Genomic DNA, 27,336 nt, shown 5'->3' with positions numbered 1-27,336 from the left:
AGTTGTGAGTTGCTGAGGAGGTAGCATGGCTCAATATTTCTGCACAGGACTTCCAACCACTTGTTGAGTCCATGTCACGTCGAGTTGCTGCGCTATGCCGAACAGTATTCCGAGTTATTCACGACTTTTGCCACTTCAGTGTATAAACCTGCGTTTCACAAGAGTCTCTTTTGTCTGGAATTATCGATCTGTACTGGATCCACGGAGGATAATTTAAAAAAGCTGTTTTTGCAGAGACAACACTTGTGTAGTACACCATTAAATGAAAAAGAAACGAGTAAAATTTATCAAGTTCTTTGTTAATAAAACACTAATACGAGATTATATAAAGAAAAATACACCGATCAGGTGGGTTACAGAAACCTGCAATATTCGAATGATTAGAAAGAGAAAGATGTGCACACACGCACACACGCACACACACACACACACACACACACACACACACACACACAAAGACAGAAAAAGAGAGAGAGAGAAAGAGAGAGAGAGAGAGAGAGAGAGAGAGAGAGAGAGAGAGAGATAGAGAGAGAAAGAGAGAGAGAACCCTTCTTTTGCCACGGCAAATGGAAAAGTCTGCCACACGTAAAGGATGTCAGACTTAGTGCTGATCGCAGCCTACATTTGCACACGCGATGAACAAGATGGGCGCTGTCAGTTCATCTGATCATGGCTATGCCCTTCGCATGAGATATCACATTTCGAGGCCATACTTGCACCGGACCGTGCCAAGCTGGTTCCACGGGTACATCGATTTAGGACGCTCCAGTATACAGATGCAAATGCAGTTTTTCTTCTTGCCTGCATATCTTGCACGCTCTCGTTTGTATATTAGATGTACAATAATATCGCGCGTGTATACTGGTCAAGTGCCTTCGAGTGAGCTGATCCAGACTCAGACAGAATCGATAGGGGTGGGGGGTGGGGGGGCACATTAACGCCCCTTGGTCTGTGACGCCGGTCAACCTGAGTGTTTCTATGCGGTTTTCCACGCTCGTTTAGGCAAATGCTGGGCTGTTCCTAAGCCCCCATCTCCGAAAATATGATAGAGAAGCAGTTAAGTACGATTAACACACATAATATTTTTGCAATTCGACAGATGAGGGACACGGCCTCTCTGTCCTCGGTTACTGACGACAGTGTTGACAAGAACAGTATCCGACCACAAAGCTAATGTGAAAGAGATTTTCCAACTCATGAAACCGGCAGGTCCCATACTACAGATAAACGCGAGGTAAGAGAGACACATTACTTGTCAAGTTAAGCCTGCAAGTGTGCTCCCAGAAGTCACAGCAACATCGCTTCGTCACTAGAGAAAGTACACAGACGTTCATGAACAATGTGATTATCCTAGTTATTTAATTGCCTGAGCAAAGAAAGTGACCAGATGAAACGCGTTCATAAAAAGCTGGAACACCTTAACTGCCAAAGCTGTTAGTTAACTGAGATTCAGACAGAAAGACTGCTTAAGAGAAAGGCGACGAACGGTGCTTCAAAGATGATAAAACCGTTGTAAAATGTCACCAGGAACTAGCAGAAGTAGCCGCTCTGTCAGTAGGCAGAACCCCAACGATAATTCTATGAAGGACCGAACTCTCATGTACGTGGGCCATTCCGTAACTCATGGCAACTGTGGCACATCTTACGATAAAGCGACAACATGGGAATTCCACGTTGTGAATTGAAGCGGTAAGGCAGTGTATCTGAACGCCAACATAAAATAGGTTTTCAGTACAGGAGGTCACGGCAAAGGTTGAGATGAAGCACACTCATTGGAACTCAGTGTAGATTTATTGTGCACGAATACAAATGGAACAAAAATGAACTACAATCAACTACAGCCCTTCAAAGTACTCCCTCCCCCAAATTGCCATCAATATGTGCCACCTGTCACCGAAATGCAGTGAAGATTTTGGCCCTGTTTGCAAAGAGCCTCCCATGAAATGGTTTCTCTGTTCTGGAACGAGGTCGAAATCGCGTGGACTGAGGTCTGGTGTTTAGGATGAGTGGGAGAGGATTCCCTCCCCCACCGCTATACACAATTCTTGATGACGCCTTCAGTGTGGGTTGTAGTGTTATCATGGAGTAAAACTGCATTATTCAGCAGTGCCGAGCGTTTTCGTCGAAGTATACATGTCAGATGGCACAGCAGAAAGTTGCAGTAGCGCTGACAATTTGGCCGTCCGTAACAGGGTGACACTCCAGATTGCCGTGGCTGTCAAACGCCAGAATGAACATGATATTCGTTGTTTTTGCCTATAACACACAGCTGCTCGTAGTTCTGTATGACGCTGAGTAGCATTTGTGCCAGCCAGAATGGCAATTTTCACATGTACTCACTGTTCCACTCTGCTTATATGCACGTTGTAGGACGGCCAAGTTTACACTGAATGTTTCATTCGCTGGTACTGAGCCATCCTCGCATGCAGTCACAACCTGTTGGTCCCGGTACTGTTTGTCATTGGCTTTCGGATGTATTTACTGTGATTACGGTGGTGCTACATTTTCGGACCATATACCAAAGTTGCTACGACTTTTGGGATGACCCTCGTATAAGACAGCTGCAAACGCGTGATCACTTTACAAATGAGTTGATGTGTTAAATATCTGCCGCTAAGCCTGTAACCTAGAAAAAGTTTGGAAAAGATTTGGAATTATGTTTAAAGTTTGTTGGAACTCACTGAGTGTTCTCGTTATCAAACATTGAATTTAGTAATTGCCGCTCCGTTTCAAACAAAGCAAAACTTAGTTTCTCATGCATCCCAGTGTTGATGATATCATATCTAGTGATCAACGAAACACCCTCTTGTTCAGAAAAAAGCAGAACACGTTGAACGACTAGACATAGGTTTTCATGTTAATATGTTCTGCAGAAATGATTAACATTTGGACCATGTCGGCCCGGCGGTTCAACATCGATATCTCGACGCAGCACCACCTACCGGCAAAATGTGCCTGCACCTCTCGTTGTCGCTATAAACCGAAGGTAACTGATCAGTGTGAGTTGAGCAGATGTACTTACGCCTCGCAGACGTATACGCGAACCATACCGTCAAATCAATTACTTTGGAAGAGGGTGCATTATAGGCATGAGTGAATGTGAGGCATTCATCTGGGAAATTGCTACTCGTATGGGACGAAGTGTTTCGGCAGTGCAACGGGTGTGTGCAGAATGGTTTACGGAAGGCCGTAGAACACGACGAGATGGGCCAGGTCGCACCACCGAGACCTCTTCCCGAGAAGACCGACACTTCATTACAGTCATCCCCTGTCCAGTGACGTCGCTCTTTACAGCACCTCAAACGTCACGTATCACCGACTGCAGAAAGTGTGACTTATGAGCAGCTGCCCGACCGTTGTACCCCAGTCTATGCAGAGTCATTGCGCTAGCTGGACTTCTGGGAGAACTTTGCAAGTCACGAGTGACTCCTTCCACCGATTTCACGCGATTTTTTACAAACCAACCACAGCAATTTTTTACAGTCTCTGTCTGTTAGTAGCAAAAATGTGGAGAGGCCAACACTGTCAAAATCATAACAAGCTACGTAGCGGAATATGCAATGAAAGAGAAAAAAAGGAGAAGTAGAAATGACAGAGCGTTGCCAGTTGTTACGTAACGGACTTTGATCCCCCCCCTCCAGCGTCTACCGGTCCTGCGTGTCAGCCTGACTATCACATCCTGTTGGCTCACGTGAGACGGCAGCGCTTTTATCTGCCGTCCCGCTGCGTCCAAGCTGTCAGTGAGTAACGCACGCCCCGAGCAGTCGCATCGAATATCATCATTTCCAGGTTAGTGCGTATTTCCGAGTGAAACTGATCTATTTCGTGCGTAGAGGCGTCGCAAAAATATGCTGGAGCAGGCCGTTTCGTAAATGTAGCGCCGCTGAGTACTAGATTTCATTCAGGCTCTATTTATACTAGTCCGATTACCACCAAATTGTGTGTGGCATATAAAAACAGCGTCCTAATTCCAGGTTTCAGCGTCCTACTTATTTGCGGGTTCTACTTCCACTAATTATTCACGGCGAGCGTATGTTTCTTTGAAAATTAAAATTTTGCGGTGTTGAAGGTACCTGAATATGGTCACCAGACCTCCCCCGTGGGCCCACGAAGCGACGCTCTCCTGTGTTGTGTCGATAAATTTCTTATTATTAATGAAACAATCACCGGAATATTTTTTTTGCAAAGTCATCAGGACATGGGTTAGGTATCTTCTAACGCAGAGAACCAGAGAGCTCTTGCGTCAGAAGCTGTGTATTACACTATCTCACCAACTTAAAAGTAATAACAAATATTTAGTTTCTCACACTTTCGCGTACGAGTGGTGCTGTACACGTAAAGCGCATTGTTTTAGTTTGCACGGTTTACAGCAGCAGTTTATTGTTTTCAAGAGCGGATGGTCCTTGTCCGCATCCTTAGTCAAGAAACTTTTATTTTTTCTTCGTGTCCAGTTCTCTTCGAGAGAACGACTTACCTCTTCTCTAAGCGGCAGGTGTGAAAAAACTGTGAATATGAGGTTTTAATTCGCTATTTGTCAGAGACGGCAAAGGATCTAGAATCTACGAATTAGACAGTGTCTTGGAAACAGGTTATACGATGAACCTTACCTGAAGTAAAAAAAGTGTTAATGGAATGCAGTCAAATTAAATCAAATGATGCTGATAGAATTGGAGTAGGAAAGTTAGGAAAGGACACACTAAATGAAGTAAACGAGATTTGCTGATTGGGCAGTAAAGTAACTGACAATGACCGAAGTAGAGAGGATATAAAATGGAGCATGGCAATTGCAAGAAAAGAATTTCTGAAAAAAGAAATTTGTTTATACCGAATATAAATTTGAGTGCTAGGAAGTATTTTCTGGAGTTATTTGTATGGAGTGTAGCTTTTTGCGGAAGTGAAACGTCAGACAAAAAGACAATAGGAACTTTCGAAATGTGCTGTAGAAGAGTCACGAAGATCAGGTGGGTAGATCGAGTAACTAATAAAGAGTTACTGAGTAGAATAGAGGAAAGAAAGAAATTTGTCACACAACTTGACCAAAAGAAGAAATCGATTGATAGCACACAATCTCAGGCATCAATATCTCTTCAATATGGTTTGGTTTGGGAGGTCGGTAGTAAAACATGGATAGAGAGGTCAAGGCTTGATCACCTATCACATACCTGTTTCATACCGCGCCTGTATTAAGGGTTATGTGCTGCCTCAGTACTCACGGCTAGCAGGTAATTACCATTATTGAGTTTCCCGATTAATGTTACCGCGGTTGGGCGACAAGGGGGAACGGTTGTCTGAAATTTATGTAAGTAATCCCTCACAGTATGTGGTTTCTCTTTCAGTTTTTACCACATTTTACATATCTCATGATTCTGATAACATGCGGTTTCCGGTCGTGATGTCGGTTTTTTCGGATTTTTCTAGGTCCCACATTTTATTCTTTTGAGACGGAACATTTGTTCCATGACAATAGGATGAGGATGACCTCAGATGGTTAAGTGGTGTCGTCTATAAGCAATATCCTGTTGTCTTTATAATTTACTTCATTTCATTTTAGAAAATTTAGCTGCATAGTTCATTATCTGAAATTTTTTAAACTTGAGGATCCCCTCCCACAGTCTTGTAGCATAATATTTTCATTGTTTCAGTTTACACCAGATGATGGAATTGTGAGTGTTCAGAAATTGGTCGTGGTCGCGTGCGAAAAAGAAAGGATTGTAGATTCAGCAACTGTTGCACGGTTTCACCATTAACAAAATAAGGTACAAACGGCTGTAGGTTGCAACAGTTACGGAGAGGTGAATAGCCTTGCTCAAGATAGGACTAGCGTGAACAGCTGCAGTGTTATCACTGAAGACGACGATGACGACAACAACGACAAGAACAGCAACAACAACAACAACACAACTCTCTCGCGTGAGGAAATTTCAATACGAGTTAAAATGAAATTAAGCTGATGAAGGCTTAAAATGGTGAGAGTCAGTAGGGACCGTCAGAGGAGGAACGAAGATTTTCTTGCTAGAAACAATGAGATTCAGCGTTCAATTCCCGGCGAGCGTCTCAAATTATCAGGGTCCATGCCATCTTATGAGACATAATGAGAAACTACGTGATTAAACGGGCAACAAAACCTACTACATCCAAGCTGCGGAGGTGACTTCTAATCGTAACGCTTATACCCGTGTGAAAGTCACACAACATTTAATTAACTGCACTGAAGAAAAAGAATCGCAACAGTGAAAGTCACGCAACACTTAAATAACTGCAACGGAGGAAAAAAAATCGCTACACGAAAAGGATCTGTGTGACATGAACGAATGTTGGTAGACGTGTTTGTACATTTGAAAGACGAAGTCTATTCAGATTTCGCAGAATTCGTGTAAGAGTGGTGCTAGTAGCGCCACCATTAGGTTGCAAATCAGGCTTGATTTAAATACACGTTGTAACGGTAGTGAGCGATAGTTACGTTTCAGGCTAGATGCGGTGAGTTGACATTAGTTAAGAATGCCTTTAAAGGGGTAAAGGAGCCATTATCAACACGTCACTGAGTTTGAACGAGATCGGATAATAGAGCTACGATAAGCTGGATGTTCCTTCCGCGATGCTGCAGAAAGACTTGGCAGGAATGTAGCCACTGTGCTCACGAGAATGTTGGGTCGCAAGAAGACGGGGCTCCGAAGGGCCACGTGGCTCAACCGAGAGGGAAGGCCATCGTGCTCTGTGTATGGCTCTAGCGCATCGTACTGCATCTGCAGCAGTAATCTGAGCAGCAGTTGGCACTACAGACAAAACGAACTGTTACAAATCGGTTACTTCAAGGATAGCTCCAAACCAGACGCCCTGTAGCCTGCATTCCACTGACTCCAAACTAGCGCCATTTGCGGCTCCATTGGTGTCAAGCGGAAGCTCATTAGAAGGCGGGATGGAGGTCTGTTGTGTTTTCTAATGAAATCTGGTTCTGCCTCGGTGCCAGTGATGGCCGTGTGTTTTATTGGGAGGAGAAGGCCAGTTGAGGGCCTGAAACCGACGTGTCTGCTTGGTGGACACAATCTGGAGTTATGCTCTGGGATGCGATTTCGTATTACAGCAGGACCACTGTTGTGGTTATCCCAAGCATCTTGACTTCAAAATTGGAAACCAGTCTGGTGATTTGGCCTGTTGTGCTTTCGTTCATGAACAGCACTGTGGGGAATTTTTCCAACAGGACACCGCTCGGCGACGTGCAGCTGTTGTAACCCAACATGCTCTACAGAGTGCCGACATGTTGTCTTGGCTTGATCGATCACCGCATCTGTCTCCAATCTAGCACATATGCGACATCATTCGACGAGGAGCGTCATCCACAAACAGCACTAATCGTCCCTGTATCGCACGAGCAAGTGCAACAGGCATGGGACTCCGTCCCACAAACTGACATCTGTTACCTGTACAACACAATGTGTGTATGTCTGCATGATTGCATTCAACATACTGACTATTACACGTAGAGAAATATATTCCCGAAATTTCATTACTCTCACGACTCATATGTGGAGCTGTTGTGAAGTAAGGGGAATCGACAGGTTGTCTAGGAATTTTGCTCACTGGAGTCATGGGTGAAAAAGGGGCTTAACCTTGCTTGCAAACACGGATATCGTCACTATTTTGGCCAAGTGGTGGGGGAGGGAGGGAGTGTACTATTGACGTATTTATGAGGAAAATCTGTTGTGGATGTGTCACATATACTTCGAAGACGACGACGACGGGTGTGATGATGATATGTAGGAAAGCGAACCGGTGTGTACTGTAGTGTAGCTCACTGCCCAAATAACCGTTGGGCGGGACAGACCTGTATCACCATCCAGCGTTGCCTTTGAACCAGTGGTCGACTGCTTCGTATGCTATAAGACGACTCTGAATCGAAGTTTAACTTTGTTTTCAGCTGAAATGTACTCATATCTCGCGATTTATTTCAGTAGCAGTTGCAAAATATTTCAAGTGATCATAAATTGTTTTGCCCGATTGAGGCCATTGTATCTACGCTTACAGCCGTTTCAAAATTACTGTAGGATTGACAGCTAAGAAGGGGGATGTGGGGTGAGGCTCACGAGGAAGCAGGGTAAGCATTCAGCCAATCCCACGAGACCTGCAGCTACACCAACCACTTGAGGTTGCCAGATCTTCGCCCGACTCTCTACGAGACTTGCTGCTTGCACAATGTTGCAGGCAGCTTGCCGTCCTGTGGAAGCATTCGTTCCTCGCTGAGTTTTAGTTTATTTTATTCGTTACAGTTTTCTGTTGTTTATTGTGTTATACTGAACGATTTCTGATGCAAGTTCGTCGAATATTGTTTCCTGTACATGTTCTACGTCTCTCTCTTTTGCCTACGCGTTTGATATACAAGGTCAGTCGAGGGAAATGGTTTGCACCTTTCGTGCCTACATATACAGCAAGTGTTCTTGATAGTATGACAGGCATTCTGCTGTTGTTGAGAAGACGCCTGCATGACAAACCGAAAGGAGAAGATGATTGGCTTTAACGACAAAACGTCAAAGTAAGAGCTGAATTAAAAAAAAAAAAAAAAAAAAAAAGAGAAATGATGGAGATTATGGATGCAATATCGATCCATCATGACAGTTCTCCATATATGAAATCGATGAGCTGTATAAACATATGACCGTGCAGTTATTAGGTTGTCACCTTTTCAAGAACGTTTCAGCCCAATGGAAATGATCCTGACCAAATTAGAGATTACGTTACCAGTATTAATAAAAAGAAGGGTGTCTACTGACGAGGCACTAGGCGAAGAAGCTGTTGGAGAAATCACCCCTGAAGATTACAAAAAAGCCACCAGAACATGAAGCGCACCATTGTAAAAGCGGTCCAGACAAAGATATTAAAAATATTCGTTACAGGAAATGAAGCGTCATAAAATAACGACAGTGGCAGTATCAATTCAAGAATCTGGATAGCGACAACAGTAATTTCATTCGAGTTTCTCTATTGCTCGCACAAGAAAGACGCACAGAGGGTTCAGCTGGATGTGTAGTGTGTGCTGTCTAAGTATCTGCAGAGCGAAATTATATTTTCTCTAGTTCTGATTATTAATAAGGAGGCTATTATCAGCAACTGAGTCCGTATGAACTTTATCCTAGGAACTCAGTCCTAATCGCACAAAATAAATCCCCTTTGCTGTGTGCGTTATAATTGTTGTGATAATGAGATAGTGCGTTTTGTTATCGCTATTCCTCTTTCTTACAAAACGGAAAGATAATTTTCCTCACCACAATTAACAGGTATGATTTTTTGTAATGTTGAAGATCGGTAGAGAAAGTTTCATCAGAAAATATGATATCAAATTTTCTCAGCTCAGCAAAACAGGTGACCGCCGAGGTTTTAAGGTGCGAGCACAGCGTCATGCATCACATTTAACTCAAATTATCTCCCACAGATTTCCGGTTTGGTGCAGATGAAAAAACTGATGAAGTTTTGGCATTAATTGTTCATCTAAATCTAAAAATGAAAAGTTTTCCCCCCACATGGAGAATTCAGAAACTATCCATACATCGTTTTAAATATTCGTTGCCGTAAAAAAAATTAAAATGAAAACATAAGACACCTCTTTTATAAGACACTTACGAAATACAATTTCGGACAGTAAGTTTCGCCGAGTTGAAGCAGATGTGAGATTACGCATGCGGGGCATGCCAACTCTGCTGTACACGTCCATGTGTTCCTGCCTGAGTGTCAATCCAAAAGGAATTTTGAACAGAGCTATACATCTACATAACTAATCCACAATTAACCGTACAGAAAAAGGCAGATGGTACCTTACACAACTGCTAGTCATCCCCATTCCTGTTCCACTCCAAAATAGGGCTAGGGAGAAACGACCGTCTACATGCTTCTGTACGAGCCCTGATTTCTCATGTCTTCGCGGCCCTTAGGTGACTTCTATGTTGATGGCAGCGGGCTCGTTCTGCAGTCTGTCTCAAATGCTGGTTCCCTGAACTTCCTCTACAGGGGTTCCCAATACGGTTCATAGTGCTTCTTCTTCTTGTGCCTATGTTCGTCATCGGAGCAGGGTCGGCATTATTACTAACGGACTTGTCGCGGTTTTAAGTGATGGCCGGATGGCCTTCCTGCCACCACTCCTTTACCTCCCGGGATGGAATATGTGTACCACAACTCTCTGTGTGTAGTGCAATTCGCGTGAAATGCGAAGTGTGTACCTGAGGAGTGACCTGGGTATCAGCCCGGTATTCACCTACAGGAATGGAGGAAACCGCCTAATAATCAAAACCAGCCTGGCCGGCACATCGATCCCCATCGTCAATCCACCGGGTGGGTTCTATACGAGGTTAGTGAACTCCTCCGTCCTGAAAGCGGCGCTTTAACACGCACGGTTATCCAGGCGGGTTATTTCAGTTCCATGTGCATTTCTGTAGCATTCGGGTGTTGATCGAACCTACTATTAACAAATCTGTATTGCTATGATGTGCTCTCCTTTAAGCAGATCTGTTCGGGATCCCAAACACCCTAGCGGTACTCAAGGATCTAGTAAAATACGACATAAAATATAAAAAAACCCTAGATATTCTAAACATATTTAAATAGACACAAGTAAAGTATCAAATACATTTCTTTAAGAGAAATGATTGTTTTCACAGGTTAAGCGAAATGTCTCACAAATAACAAGTAGGGAACCTTGCTATTTTAGTTTATTTTTAATTTTTATGTTTTATTTTTATGGATCCGAAGATGGCCCTAGCGCACAAAACTCATTTCGCAACTATGACCGACATATCTGAATAAAAATCCTTTCGGCTGTTAGGCCGCGACATTATAAAACACTAACGAAACTACGCAAACGACGTTTGGACCGTCTTTGTAGCCGTCCTATTCAGAGCAGTTAAACTGCTGCTCTCTATGTATGATTCACCCTGTATATAAACCGTCTTATTTTGTGTGACAGGTGACTACCGACGTCATATTCTGCTATGCCGTCGGACAGTTTGAAGTAAGGGTGCCTACGGAGGGGTATCCACCTGTGCTATTCTAGCGGATGACTGCCAGACAACAACGTATCAGCAGTTTATAGCAGAAGGATTTTATTCAAATTGACATTGGCCGTGGAAGCGTACGAACTTGTACATGACTAACATATATGTTACGTTTTGACTCTTTAACAGCTGATGCACCCGTCAGAGACCATACACTGATCAGCCAATTGTTATGACCACCCACTAAACAGCCGGTGTGTCCACCTTTGGAACGGATAACAGTGGCAGCGCGCCGTGACATGGAAGCAGTAAGGCCTTGGTAGGTCGCTGGAGGAAGATGGCACCACATCCCCACACACGAGTCACCTCATTCCCTTAAAATCTGGGGAGGGGGCGATGAGCTCTGACACCACGTTCAGTCACATCCCAGATGTGTTCGATCGGGTTCAGATCTGGCGAGCCAGCACATCAATTGGGACTCGCCACTCTATTCCTCGAACCACTCCATAACACTCCTGGCCTAGTGACCGGCGCATTATCTTGTTGAAAAATGCCGCTGCCGTCGGGAAACATGATCGTCATGAAGGGTGCACGTAGCCTGCAACCAGTGTACGATACTCTTTCGACCGTGATGGTGCCTTGCACGAGCTCCGCTACACCCATGGATACCCACTTGAATGTTCCCTAGAGCATAATGAAGCCGCCGCCATCTTCTTTCTGTCCCACAGTAAAAGGTGTAAAGTAGCTGTTCCCCTGGAAGACGACGAATTTGTGCCCTTCCATTGGCATGGTGAAGAAGGTATCGGAATTCGTCAGACCATGCAACGCTCTGCAACTGCGCCAACGTCTAGTGCCGATGGTCATGTGCTCATTTCAGTGTTCATTGCCGCCGTCGTGATGTTAACATTGGCACATGCGTGGGTCGTCGGCTTTGGAGGCCCATCGTTAGGAGTGTTGGGTGCACTGTGTTTTCAGACACTCTTGCGTTCTGTCCAGCGTTAAAGTCTGTTGTTAGTTTTTCCACAGTTCGCGCGCCTGGCCTGTCTTACAAGTCTGCCCAGCCTACGACGTCCGACATCTGTAATTGGTGGGTGGCCACCCAACCCCACGATGTCTAAGACATCGGCACATGTTAGGGACACTCACGACAGCTCTCCTCGAACACTCGACAATTTGTGCAGTTTGCAAAATGCTCGTGCCGAGCCTCCGAGCCATCACAATCTGTCCTAGGTCAAATGCAGTCATATCGCACGCATTCCCCATTCTACGCATGGTCAGCACTGATACTGCATACACCGTGCCTGAGTCTGACTAGCAGTCATTCCTCGCCAGGTGACGCTGCTGTCGCCTGGACGGGTTTATATCGACAGCAGGTCGGTGGTCATACTATTCTGGCTAATCAGTGTATGTCTGCCCTTATAAAACTCCACAGATATGTTCTGACCCAGTGCAGTAAAAACTGATTGATCAATGGAAACATATCACCTTGTCGTAAGAATGAAGTTTCTTGCTAAAACAAGTCTATAGAGGTGTTCGGGTACGTCGTCTCCAGGTAAACAGCTGCACGAAACATGCAGCGCGCCACGAACGCACGCCGGTGGATGCCATATTATGCTCTTTGCAATATTTACTTGGGCTTCCATGGGATCTGTAGTGCTAATCAAAGGCACCATGATAGTTGTAACTACGTGTACATTATTGGTGACCGGACCTTCCCCGACTGTATACAGGATGCCAACTAAGAGCTCACAAACTAGCGGTCCCTAATTTACGGGAATTGCGTGGCATCTGGTGCAGCATATCTCCGGAAACGTAGCTACGACTTGCCGAATTCAAGCCACAAAGAATCGCTGGTGTATGGCGTATCGAAGGAGGATTAACACACCTTTAACCATGTGGTCATAATGTTTTGTAAGATCAGTGAAGGCTGCTACCACTGTGGAGGTTAATCATTTTATTAAGTGTAAAGCAAAACGTTCTTGTAATTTCCAATGCTGTTGCTTATCGTAAATATTAATAATGCCCACATGCACAACTTGTACTTATGACAGTTCAATAATGACGGAATTACTTTCAGATAAGTACCTGAGTGATCCGTCGATATGTCTGGGAATGCGGACTGGAAGTCAGCCTCCACCATCTACGACTTCACGGCGAGAGACATCAAGGGCGAGGAGGTATCTCTGGAGAAGTACCGCGGACACGTCTGCATCATCGTCAACGTCGCCTCCAAGTGCGGCCTCACTGCCACCAACTACAAAGTATGTCACATTCCGCCCAGTTTACCTTATATTTTAGATGTTGATGTTAGCACCAACACAAGTTCATCAGGTGCCATCATTCTCAGATTGATTCAAGGAAAAGTTATATATATATATATATATATATATATATATATATATATATATATATATATATATATGTGTGTGTGTGTGTGTGTGTTTGTGTGCTTGAGTGTGTGTGTGTGTGTGTGTGTGTGTGTGTGTGTGTGTGTGTGTGTGTGAGAGAGAGAGAGAGAGAGAGAGAGAGAGAGAGAGAGAGAGGGAGAGCGAGATCGAAAGTGGGTGACAGTGGTAGAAAATACGAGGGGTTTAAACAATAATAACAGACCAATTTTATAATTGACAGAGAAACTTGTGAATGAATCGGCGGTACTGGTCACTGGTACAACATTGTTTAATGAAATTCCCAAGACACTGAAGACAGTTTGATATTTACCTTATATTTATTTTATATTCTTTTTATTGCACCAATTTATTGGTGTGCGAACCTAAACAGTAATTTATCCATTATGTATTATTGCTGCATTACAGCGGCACCTTCAGATGGCGAATTAAAGCTTATATACATCTGAATACGACTAATGACGAATAAAAGCCGAATATATCTGATGTACATTGATGGCGTACTAGAACTGAACAATGTGTTCATCGTGTCATTCTTCGGAGAGAGGGAGACAAAGGAAAGAAGGCACAGATGATATCATCTGTAGTCTCTGTAATCTTAGACTGAAGTTACTCATTAGTATTCTCTTTAATATTTTTTGAAAAATTAACGATCTAATTCGTAGTTACCATGGAACCTAAAAATAACGAAGGATTACGCGACTCGTATTGTAGAACTTTAGAACAGCTCGTAAAGTATTTCAGTATAACATTTTGTGCCTTTCTCCTAAAAAAAGTATGTATGTACTTAGACGTGTATAATGGCAACAATATCTAAGAATACTTGTAAAACAATGGTTGATATGCTCTTCAGTACTTCCATAGGTGATCCTAATATTCTGTCATCAAAACAACCCGACTGGATGACGTGGCGAGAGTTTGGAACTCGCGCCGTCAGCGATAGCGAGGCTCGAGCTACATGGAAACAAAGGGAAAACTTTGTGCAATATTAGGATTCATTCAAACGTAAATGACAAATGAAAGAGTACTATTCAACTGAAAGGAGAAGGAGCGGTATGAAAGCTCAATTTCAGGTCGACAAGAGACAAGTGAACAATGACTTGCATATTGGTTGTATTGGTTTTCCACGACAGCGCCATATATAATCCTTAATATAAGCAAATACCGCAACAGCTCACGATGTTTGTATGGCACTGTCTATATTAGTCTATTATGCTGTGTTTCGAGCACCTGGGGCTCATCGTTAGGGAAAAAATCTGTTAAAAACTACTAAAGACTACTTACATTAACAAATTAGCACAAACTGAATTCATGAGGGTCTACTGCAGTCTCCCAAACCGCCGTAACTCTGTACATTCCACGGTAATTTGCAAGGCAATAATTGTAATAAGTATAGTTCAGTCACGATCCCTTTTAAATGTTCTACTTTCCAACACAGTTCATCACAGTAGGATCGCAAGGTGTTCTCTACCTATTCGATATATAGGTGCGTTCAGGAATTCTTGATATATCTTGCTTTCACTGTTTCTCGATCAGGTTTCCTCTTCAGATCAGTTCAAAAACTCCTCTTAAATGTCATACCATTCTGTGGTTCTAACTGCCTAGTTTCGTGTATCGCCACTAAGCTTCACTTCTGCTACCAACACTTTCTGTCTTTCAGGTAATTCTACAGAAAATAACACTTTGCATGCTTTCACAACATTTACAAAATGTGTGTTACATTTTCTTCAGCCACTTGATTGTGGTATGGCCTTCCTAATGGCAAAACAGTGGATTTCAATGCGTTTGTAAGTTACTGATTTTAATTCCTTGACTCCCATGATTTTAATTTCCGTGGTTTGTTGACCTATCTGTGTCTCTAAAGCTTTGCTTTCGCCTTGGACGTTGCCTTTCGCTGCCGATGCAGTACTGACAAATTTGTCATCGTTGCATTTTCGAAGTCTTTTGAACCTCGCTTTAGTGTCGGTCTAAACGTGATCAATCTGATCAATTAACGTAATCACAGACTGATGCAGTTTTGTTCGGCACTCGTTAGTTACAGGGCGTTGTTTGCCATTTACAGTTTATGCTTTACGATGTACTTCCTCATTGACATTTTGATAGAATGCTTCTTGATACTGCGAAAGCTGCTCAAGTTTATCTTTGACTTTATTATGCCTCTTTAAATTAATCTGCTCTTTCGTGAATTTCTTCTATGCTGTCTTTCATTGTCGTTTCCATGTTACTGTTCACCGAATCGATATTGTCGCTCAATGATCTATTCAGCCAACATTCTACTGAATCGATTTTTTCACTTGTCGAATTATTTCGTTGAGTGACCTGTGCTATCAATGCCTGCATCATGTTCATGAACGCACTTAACGACAACTTTAATTCAGTTCTGAATCAATTTTTACCTCAGCTCTGCCAGAAGAGCAATTGTTTCTTCAGACTCTTCCTGTTCGGAATATGTCACTTACTGTTATGTATCCTACATTTCTCTTACCTAATAGATTACCTTCTTCACTGGTAATGTTTGCATTCTCATACGCCAAGTCAACGTTTGGCCCCTAATCTGGTAGCGACCATTCAGCAGTCATTATTTTCGTCATCCAAAATAAACCCAAATTTTTCCTTGATTCGCGACACTAATATGTATTTAATGTCCCGTTACCCACAGTTAGTATGTGCGATGCCATCGCTTTTTTTTTACTTATGCTATCCAATCCCATTTAGAAATGACATTGACGTGGCCGTGATGCAGCGGAGGGACGCGACAGCACTCACGTGTATTAGTTAATTAAAGTTCCATAATGTAACACGTATCTTACGCTAATACAGCGTATTGAAGTCACTACACTTGTGAAATTTATATCGAAAAACAATGGGATTGGGAGGGAGACAAGAGAAACAAGTCAGTACTTGCACTATAACCTTCACTTCAATGACGAAGTGGTTGGGGGAGGGTTGAATGGTTCAAATGGCTCTGAGCACTATGGGACTTAACATCTATGGTCATCAGTCCCCTAGAACTTAGAACTACTTAAACCTAACTAACCTAAGGACAGCACACAACACCCAGCCATCACGAGGCAGAGAAAATCCCTGACCCCGCCGGGAATCGAACCCGGGAACCCGGGCGTGGGAAGCGAGAACGCTACCGCACGACCACGAGATGCGGGCGGAGGGTTGATACCATATGGAGGAGACACTGCTTTTGATAATGCTGCCCACTGCTCAGCATACACATCACGCACATCAAAATAGAAATAACGCAAAATGAAACATAGTAAGTTTACCTATGACTTCAATAATATACACTTTACAAAAGGTACAGTGTATTTTGTGATGGCTGGTTATTAGTTTAATAGAGTAGACAACATTTGGAATCGTAAATAATGTATTTAATTTTAGCATTGTCCATATACAGAGTGGAGAAAAATATTGTCATGAAATGTTAACCCTGGATAGCTGATGCCTGTAGGAACCAAAATTACTAATGTTGTGTAGGTCGACAACGCTCAATTTTTAAACTACGGAAACTTGGTGCCACGCGCTCCGATTGGCCGTGGGGTTGCCCCGTTGCCGTTCGTCGGTTGACGGGCAGCACTATGGTTGTCGGTTCATACATACAAACGTCCTTCGCCACGTCTCTTCCACAAAGTTATATGCACACGTGTCGACTAGGTCTTGCTTGCTGTTTGTCTCCACCTCACGTCAGAGGCATTCGCACGTAAGCTTCGCTTCGGAGCGCACACACGTCACCTGCGATTTAGCCATACAGTAAGCGTGGCGACACAGTATTCGTTTGAAGAATGACGAGATATGGTTTTTGTTTACGGACTAGTCGACGGTAATGCGCATGACGTTCGACGGTTGTATGAGGAACAGTACCCAGCAAGACGCCACCCACACCCGCAAACGTTTACAGCAATTCACCGGCGACTTGGCGAAACAGGCTCGTTAGCGTGATGTCATGGTGATGCTGGGAGACCTAGAACACGACGGGAGGCTGCATTTGAACAGACTGTTCTCGAGCGATTCGGGGAAGCACCTACGACAAGTACTGGAGCGGTTGGACACGACATGGCGGTCACTCATCGGTTAGTGTGGAAGGTTTTGAGGGATGACTGCCAACGTCCATTTACTTTCCACCCTGTCCAAGACCTAAATCCTGTGGCGGACTATGAACACAAGCTAGGTTTTTGCCGGTGGTTTCTGCGACGTGTTGCACGAGATCCCGACTTGCCCGCCACGGTGTTGTTTACCGACGAGTGCACTTACCATCGGGATGGCCTTTACAACATTTGAAACGTTCAGAAATGGGCAAGGGGAAATCCTCATGTCACGTACGTCCACGGGTGGTTGCAACTTGATGGGGCGCCCGTACATTACAGTCGTGCTGTACGCGGATATTTAAATGAACTTTTCGACGGTCAGGTAATTGGCAGAGGTGCTGGTAGGATATGGCCCCTCGCGATCACCAGACCTCATGGTGTTTTTCTCCTGTGCGGATTCTTCAAGGTTCTAATTCAGCCACTCGGACGCAATCCACCTAGAAACGAAGAGGAATTAATGGATCGCATTAAGAGTTCTGCAAAAAAACTGATACCAAGCTTGTGTCCCGTCAGAGGGCGCCAGTTCGAGCACCTGCATTAAGTAAACAATGTCCTAGCTACAAAAGAAGCCATTTTAGGGTCGACACAATTTGTAAAAGACTTCCAGTACGCGAACTAACAGCTGTTGACGGATTTCTTCCTAGTTCATCTTATCATGAAACTACAGTGGATGAGTCGGGACCCCGACGGTGGAAGGCTGAAGGGTGCGGGCCGCCTTGGATACATCCCGATCTCCGGCAGGCAAAGCATTCGCGGTCATGCGTTGTCCAGAGCATCCGGCAACGGGGCAATCCCGCGGCCAATCGGAGCTCGTGGCGCCAAGTTTCCGTAGTTTAAAAATTGTGCGTTGTCGACATATACAACATTAGTACTTTTGGTTTCTGCTGGCATCAGCTATCCAGGGTTAAAATTTCGTGACATAATTTTCTCCACCCTGTATATGTTGTAGAAAGCAGAAACGAAATAATATGATTAACTGAAATGTAAGATTTGGGCACTAGATGGTCCAACTTCAACTCATGTACCTAATAAGTATATCTTGGCTGTAATTAGCTTCCTTACTGTGTATACTTTGAGTATTTACTAATGTGCACAGTGACCTGTAATAGTAGGAGCTACTATATTATTCAACTGCACGTCGTACACTCATTGACAGCCAGCTGATTTTGGACGTATTTGATCAACGCCAGTTATCTGACATTGAATATTACAATATAACTTCTGCCGGCGTTAGCATGCAGGTCTGTGAAATGCGAACAGATTCTAGAAAATAGAACGGATAGAGGAGCGGGTTTCATTCACAGGTTGGAGAATAAGAATATGGAACGGCAGTTCCACTTTTTATGTAAATGATTATTGATATCAGCAGTCCACGTGTGAGGGAGAGTTTGGCTTTACGAATAAAAAGTACTTAATTGTGCGTATTACCGTCGAGTGAACGCTGGCTATCAAATAATTGTAGGACAACTTGGCTACCGTTACACGTGGCGATGGCGTAATTCTGCAGCACTTTCGCCTGTACCAAACTAGAGTTTTCCGGTGACTGTTTATTAGAGCTTCCCTCCACAAGCTATGTCCGTGACTGCTCACCACCGACTCTCAAAGACGAGCGTATTACCGTCGAGTGAAAGCTGGCTATCAAATAATTTTAAGACAACTTGGCTACCGTTACACGTAGCGATGGCGTAATTCTGCAGCACTTTCGCCTGTACCAAACTAGAGTTTTCCGGTGACTGTTTATTAGAGCTTCCCTCCACAAGCTATGTCCGTGACTGCTCACCACCGACTCTCAAAGACGAGCTAGCGAGACACGTCTTGTCTCTAGGGACTCTTGTAACTGTTGCACATCTTTGGTCTACATACTGTCCCCAACCAGGTATCAGTGTTGCTCTCTCTCTATCTAATATACACTGAAGAGTCAAAGAAACTGGTACACCTGCCTACCATTGTGTAGGCCACAGCGAGCACGCAGAGGTGCCGCAACACAACGTGGCATGGACTCGACTAATGTCTGACGTAATGTTGGAGGGAATTGACACCAACAATCCTGCAGCACTGTCCATAAATCCGTAAGAGTACGAGGGGGTGGAGATGTCTTCTGAACAGCGCGTTGCAAGGCATCCCAGATATGCTAACTAATGTTCATGTCTGGGGAGTTTGGTGAGCAGCGGAAATGTTTAAACTCAGAAGTATGCTCCTGAAGCTACTCTGTAGAAATTCTGGACGTGTGGTATGTCGAATTGTGCTGGTGGAGTTGTCGAAACTCACAATGGACATTAATGAAAACAAGTGACCAGGCAACATGCTTATGTACGTGTGACCTGTGTCAGTCGTATCTAGACTTATCAGGGGTCCCATATCACTCCAACTGCACACGCCCCACACCATTACAGAGCCTCCACCGGCTTCAACAGTCCCCCGCTGACATGCAGGGTCCACGGATTCATGAGGTTGTCTCCATACCTCTACTCGTGCAGCCACTGTATACAATTTGAAACGAGACTCTTCCGACCAGGCAACATGTTTACAACCACCAACAGTCCGTTGTCGGTGTCGACGGGCCCAGGCGAGGCATAAAGCTTAGTGTCGTGCAGTCATGATGGGGTATACGAGTGAGCATTCAGCTCCAAAAGCTCATATCGATGATGTTTCGTTGAACGGTTCGCATGCTGACACTTATTGATGGCCCAGCACTGAAATATGCAGCAGTTTGCGGAAGGGTTGCATTTCTGTCACGTTGAACGATTCTCTCCAGTCATCGTTAGTCCCGTTCTTGTAGGATCTTTTTCCGGTCGCAGCGATGTCGGAGATTTGATGTGTTACAGAATTCCTGATATTCACGGTACTCTCGTGAAATGGTCGTACGGGAAAATCTCCCCTTCGTCGTTACCTAGGAGATGCTGTATCCCATTGTTCATGCGCCGACTACAACACCATGCGACAGTAACCATTCTAACAACTGCGACAGACACGTGTTGTCTTATATAAGCGTTGCCGACCGCAGCGCCGTATTCTTTCTGTTTACATATCTCGGTATTTGAATACGCATGCCTATACCAGTTTCTTTGGCCTTCAGTGAACATTAAGTTGTACCTCTAGTAACATTTGTTTGTTTCCACGACACGTACTACTACTTAAGTACCAAATCCTCTCGCAGTTAATAAACATGATTTTAAGTATAATGGTCAGTTTGAAATAAAATTAATTTCACCATTTACACATAGAATAGAAATTGAAATTAAATAATTACAGTAATCGCCTTCAGATGGCAACGGCTCAGAAGGGCTCACGCCACGGGTGTTTCCCGGCTCAGTTAGTCTGTCCCTAGATGCTGTGAACATTCTCGACTCTGAAACTGACACTTAGTTTCTGTCTTGTGAAAAACTAACTCGCTGATTATGCATGTAAAGAACGGAAAATAAATTTGGGATATTATGAAGAAGATAAGTGAGTCGTTACAAGTTGCAGTTTGAATTTAATAGTCCTGAAAGGAGGAAGTGAAAATAAAGCTTTCGAATTGCAGTAAGTATGGCTGTCTTTTTTGTCAGTGCTGTCATACTGTTCTTAACCGAAGTAGTGACATTCTAATACAAATTCCTGTTGCTGGACTGCCAGAAGGATTTGAATCACTGGCCTCCAGAACGAAAGTGCATCACTACGATCACTGCTCACCATGTACAGTCTGAGTAGCGTCGTATAGCTTCTTCTGTAGTGTTTTTTTTCTCTTCTCTCTCTCTCTTTGTCTCTTTTGTATGCCATTCTGCAATGCACGTTGTATGTTACCATACTTCGATACACACAATCTGTTAGTATATTTAAAACAACAAGACCAATTATTTGTCAAATGGTCCTTTAACTAGATGTAGCGTCCATTCACAGGCACGTCACCGTTTGTGGCAGTGGCAACGGTTTGAAGAAAATTCACAAACGGTGTCAGCCTTCGAGGAGACCATGGACTGTCAATAAGGGGATTATAGAGCCGAAGTACGAACATGGGTGGAACTGATCTTTCAGCATATTCGTGTTAGATGTGTATACAATGGACCGAACAGGAGCACTGAAGGTTTTAGTTTTTCTTGCCAAATGGATGCCCATGCGCCGGAGGTGCCCATGTGCCCATGTCTAGTCCATATCAGCCGACGCAAAGCGAGCAAATTCCACTTTATCACAAGGAGCGAAGCGGAAGGTGTAAGGTATACTTCACACATTTTGTGTTTGCAGTATTAACCAGCAAAGCAAACTGAAGAAGACCTGAACTGAGCGGCAGCACCGCCATGTTTGCACCTAAGAAACAGGGGAGGGGAGCAGCAACAGCATACGCCCACCCTCACAAGTGGAACACTGCTGCACGCTACACGTTCATATACCAGTGACCTGTATAGGCACCAATTAAACAGGGATCATCACATTTGTTGGACAGTATCCCTAATACACTTACATTCCGAAAATATTTGTTCACAGGTTAACGTCCGCGAATCCACGTTTCGACTGAACAAACCACCGGCCGCTTATTTTTGTTGATTCATTTTTTCACGAAAGTTGAATGTTGACTCGCTGTCTCTGACATCTCTTAAAACCAAATTCTGAAGACAGAACAAATTTTCTCGGCTTCCTTGGTAACTGCAGTATCGATGACATCTTCCTCGACCGCCCTGGTGCGTCACAAGCCGCTCACAGCTGCGTGAGAGACGGCACTTTACATCTCCCCTCAGTACGCCGCTCTCTCATCGCTCGCTGTTCTCCTTTGATTGGCGCCTCATATGCACGCCATCAGAGGACGCCAGATTCATATGACGCCGCTGCTTGCGACTCTGACTGGAAGACTCGTCTTTTAAAGCCCCTTTTACACCTTCGACTTTATGGTCTAAGTCGACTTCTCGAGAAAGTGACTCTGCTGCAGGGTAATTCACACGCAGGCATAAAAGGCGGACGCATTTCGAGGAGCTGATCCTGAGCAGAAAATCAATTAGTACGGAAGACCCCAGTGAGGACGATTATATCGACGTAGCACGACAATACTAAATATTAATATTCGTCATTAAACATCACCTCCTGTTCTGTTGTTGTTGTTGTGGTCTTCAGTCCTGAGACTGGTTTGATGCAGCTCTCCATGCTACTCTATCCTGTGCAAGCTTCTTCATCTCCCAGTACCTACTGCAACCTACATCCTTCTGAATCTGCTTAGTGTATTCATCTCTTGGTCTCCCTCTACGATTTTTACCCTCCACGCTGCCCTCCAATGCTAAATTTGTGATCCCTTGATGCCTCAAAACATGTCCTACCAACGGATCCCTTCTTATAGTCAAGTTGTGCCACAAACTTCTCTTCTCCCCAATCCTATTCAATACCTCCTCATTAGTTACGTGATCTACCCACCTTATCTTCAGCATTCTTCTGTAGTACCACATTTCGAAAGCTTCTATTCTCTTCTTGTCCACACTAGTTATCGTCCATGTTTCACTTCCATACATGGCTACACTCCATACAAATACTTTCAGAAAAGACTTCCTGACACTTAAATCTATACTCGATGTTAACAAATTTCTCTTCTTCAGAAACGATTTCCTTGCCATTGCCAGTTTACATTTTATATTCTCTCTACTTCGACAATCATCAGTTATTTTACTCCCTAAATAGCAAAACTCCTTTACTACTTTAAGTGTCTCATTTCCTAATCTAATTCCCTCAGCATCACCCGATTTAATTTGATCACATTCCATTATCCTCGTTTTGCTTTTGTTGATGTTCATCTTATATCGTCCTTTCAAGACACTGTCGATTCGGTTCAACTGCTCTTCCAAGTCCTTTGCTGTCTCTGACAGAATTACAATGTCGTCAGCGAACCTCAAAGTTTTTACTTCTTCTCCATGAATTTTAATACCTACTCCGAATTTTTCTTTTGTTTCCTTTACTGCTTGCTCAATATACAGAATAAATAACACCTGGGAGAGGCTACAACCCTGTCTCACTCCTTTCCCAACCACTGCTTCCCTTTCATGCCCCTCGACTCTTATAACTGCCATCTGGTTTCTGTACAAATTGTAAATAGCCTTTCGCTCCCTGTATTTTACCCCTGCCACCTTCAGAATTTGAAAGAGAGTATTCCAGTTAACATTGTCAAAAGCTTTCTCTAAGTCTACAAATGCTAGAAACGTAGGTTTGCCTTTTCTTAATCTTTCTTCTAAGATAAGTCGTAAGGTTAGTATTACCTCACGTGTTCCAATATTTCTACGGAATCCAAACTGATCTTCCCCGAGGTCCGCTTCTACCAGTTTTTCCATTCGTCTGTAAAGAATTCGCGTTAGTATTTTGCAGCTGTGACTTATTAAACTGATAGTTCGGTAATTTTCACATCTGTCAACACCTGCTTTCTTTGGGATTGGAATTATTATATTCTTCTTGAAGTCTGAGGGTATTTCGCCTGTCTCATACATCTTTCTCACCAGATGGTAGAGTTTTGTCATGACTGGCTCTCCCAAGCCCATCAGTAGTTCTAATGGAATGTTGTCTACTCCCGGGGCCTTGTTTCGACTCAGGTCTTTTAGTGCTCTGTCAAACTCTTCACGCAGTATCTTATCTCCCTTTTCGTCTTCATCTAAATCCTCTTCCATTTCCATAATATTGTCCTCAAGAACATCGCCCCTGTATAGACCGTCTATATACTCCTTCCACCTTTCTGCTTTCCCTTCTTTGCTTAGAACTGGGTTGCCATCTGAGCTCTTGATATTCATGCAAGTGGTTCTCTTCTCTCTAAAGGTCTCTTTAATTTTCCTGTAGGCAGTATCTATCTTACCCCTAGTGAGACAGGCCTCTACATCCTTACATTTGTCTTCTAGCCATCCCTGCTTAGCCATTTTGCACTTCCTGTCGATCTCATTTTTGAGACGTTTGTATTCCTTTTTGCCTGCTTCATTTACTGCATTTTTATATTTTCTCCTTTCATCAATTAAATTCAATATTTCTTCTGTTACCCAAGGATTTCTATTAGCCCTCGCCTTTTTACCTACTTGATCGTCTGCTGCCTTCACTACTTCATCCCTCAGAGTTACCCATTCTTCTTCTACTGTATTTCTTTCCCCCATTCCTGACAATTGTTCCCTTATGCTCTCCCTGAAACTCCCTACAACCTCTGGTTCTTTCAGTTTATCCAGGTCCCATCTCCTTAAATTCCCACCTTTTTGCAGTTTCTTCAGTTTCAATCTGCAGTTCATAACCAATAGATTGTGGTCAGAATCCACATCTGCCCCTGGAAATGTCTTACAATTTAAAACCTGGTTCCTAAATCTCTGTCTTACCATTATATAATCTATCTGACACCTTTTAGTATCTCCAAGATTCTTCCAGGTATACAACCTTCTTTTATGATTCTTGAACCAAGTGTTAGCTATGATTAAGTTATGCTCTGTGCAAAATTCTACAAGGCGGCTTCCTCTTTCATTTCTTCCCCCCAGTCCATATTCACCTACTATGTTTCTTTCTCTCCCTTTTCCTACTGACGAATTCCAGTCACCCATGACTATTAAATTTTCGTCTCCCTTCACTACCTGAATAATTTCTTTTACCTCGTCATACATTTCATCAATTTCTTCATCATCTGCAGAGCTAGTTGGCATATAAACTTGTACTACTGTAGTAGACATGGGCTTTATGTCTATCTTGGCCACAATAATGCGTTCACTATGCTGTTTGTCGTAGCTAACCCGCACTCCTATTTTTTTATTCATTATTAAACCTACTCCTGCATTACCCCTATTTGATTTTGTATTTATAACCCTGTAATCACCTGACCAAAAGTCTTGTTCCTCCTGCCAGCGAACTTCACTAATTCCCACTATATCTAACTTTAACCTATCCATTTCCCTTTTTAAATTTTCTAATCTACCTGCCCGATTAAGGAATCTGACATTCCACGCTCCGATCCGTAGAACGACAGTTTTCTTTCTCCTGTTCTATGCAATACGAACTGTGAAGTTTCCTTGCTAATCTAGACGCCAGTTTCAATATGAGAAATAGTATCAAATTGATATGAGGTTCTGAAGTGACAACGTGAGTAAATAATACTGTGTACCAATAAAGTACTTGTAATACAACAGGTGATGCCACTATCAGTGACAATAATAATAATAATAATGGCTGATTTAAAAAGAATTTTATTGGTATACAAGACAGATGTTTTCTGCTGTGGCGAGTGCTGGGGAAGAGAAATTAAGGAGACTACATCACTTAAGAATATTGGGAAATGAGGAAGCTCTGGCTGCAAAGAAGAATGTACAAGGGTAATGAATGCGTACGGGGACAATGGTAATCATTATTGTTACTTTAGTACATGTAATTAACTGTCTTCTGAAGCTGGACATGTTATTCAGTTATGTAAGTTAATGCGAGAGGTCTTCCAGGGTCGGGTTCCTGTTACTCAGAAGGACTTCAGGAATGTGACAGAACGATGGAGTGGTACAGAAAGGTTGAGGAGACATATGAGGGACAGAGTACGTTGATAAGACAGTAGGGAAGACAGAGGATTTGGAAATCTCTACACCTGTCTCCACAAAGCCAAGATAGATGTGTACATGATGACGACATATGATCAAAGAATCGAACACCTCAGATATAAGGAACACATGCATTCATACGAAGCACCAGGCGCCGTGAGCTCTCCAGAGAAAGGCCTTGAGGATAGCATCGCTGTGTGGTATGTCCAATTGTAGAGTACTGCTCAAGTGTTTGGAATTCTCAGGACGTGGATTAAAGAAAGACGACGATGCAATTCAGAGACGGACTGCTGATTCTGTTGCCGGTAGATTCGATGAACACGTGAGTATTACGGACATGATTCCTGAACTTAAGTGGGAATTCCTGGAGGGAAGACGACTTTCTTTTCGCGAAACACTACTGAGAAAATTTAGAGAATCGGCGTCTGAAGCCGACCGCAGAACGATTCTACTGCTGCCAACGTGCATTCCGTGTAAGATAAGAGAAATTAGGGTTCATATTGAGGCACATAGTCGTTTTTCCCTCGCTCTATTTGCGAGTGGAAGAGGTAGGGAAATGACTAGTAGCGGTGTAACGTACCCTCCGCCATCCAGTGGCTTGCGGAGTAATGTATGTCGATGTAGATAACACTAGACGCAGACAGATGGGGTGCACAAATTTCGTGCTTGGAGGTACGCCGTGGCAACTGGGAGGGGATCCGGCTTCCCTGTGCCCCTAACAGATAGATACACATGCAGACTAACATGCAGACTTCATGGAGATACGGGATAAGACCAGGAAAAAGAAAAACACATTTATCCATAACTCAAGCGGATGCTTTATTCCTTATGCTTCTTTTTTTCTTCTTATGTTTTGGAGTACATACTTGAATCCTACGCCGCTCGGCATGGTGTCCCTCATACAATCAGCTTACAAAGTTCCGTCTCCAGAACGAGATTTTCACTCTGCAGCGGAGTGTGCGCTGATATGAAACTTCCTGGCAGATTAAAAATGTGTGCCGGACCGATACTCGAACTCGGGACCTATGCCTTTCGCGTGCAAGTGCTCTACCAACTGAGCTACCCAAGCACGACTCACGCCCTATCTTCACAGCTTTACTTCTGCCAGTACCTCGTCTCCTACCTTCCAAACTTTATAGAAGTAAAGCTTTGAGGACGGGGCGTGAGTCGTGCTTGGGTAGCTCAGTTGGTAGAGCACTTGCCCGCGCAAGGAAAAGGTCCCGAGTTCGAGTCTCGGTCCGGCACACAGTTTTAATCTGCCAGGAAGTTTCAAACTCCCGTCTGCCTGCACGTTCCGTCGTGTTTTCCATTAGCTCTGTCACTCCTTTCGCCTCCTCGCTGTCTTTTAAAGTGGCTACGCGCGAACACA

The 27,336-nt window shown here is 43.6% G+C and overlaps 1 protein-coding gene across 1 annotated transcript in view; it reads left to right on the top strand.

The window, feature by feature from the left end:
- Positions 1-3,686: 3,686 nt before the first annotated feature.
- Positions 3,687-27,336, top strand: part of LOC126263176 (phospholipid hydroperoxide glutathione peroxidase-like) — a 41,962-nt gene continuing 18,312 nt past the window's right edge. Inside the window, exons 1-2 of the mRNA XM_049960227.1 lie at positions 3,687-3,789; positions 13,054-13,237. Of these exons, the coding sequence (XP_049816184.1) occupies positions 13,079-13,237 (159 nt within the window). The 5' untranslated portion in view covers positions 3,687-3,789; positions 13,054-13,078. The remainder of the gene's footprint in view (positions 3,790-13,053; positions 13,238-27,336) is intronic.

The sequence above is a fragment of the Schistocerca nitens genome, chromosome 1, assembly GCF_023898315.1.
Source record: "Schistocerca nitens isolate TAMUIC-IGC-003100 chromosome 1, iqSchNite1.1, whole genome shotgun sequence".
Classification (NCBI taxonomy): domain Eukaryota; kingdom Metazoa; phylum Arthropoda; class Insecta; order Orthoptera; family Acrididae; genus Schistocerca; species Schistocerca nitens.
The sequence above is the reverse complement of the archived record's forward strand: the minus strand, read 5'-3'. Positions and strand labels throughout refer to the sequence as shown.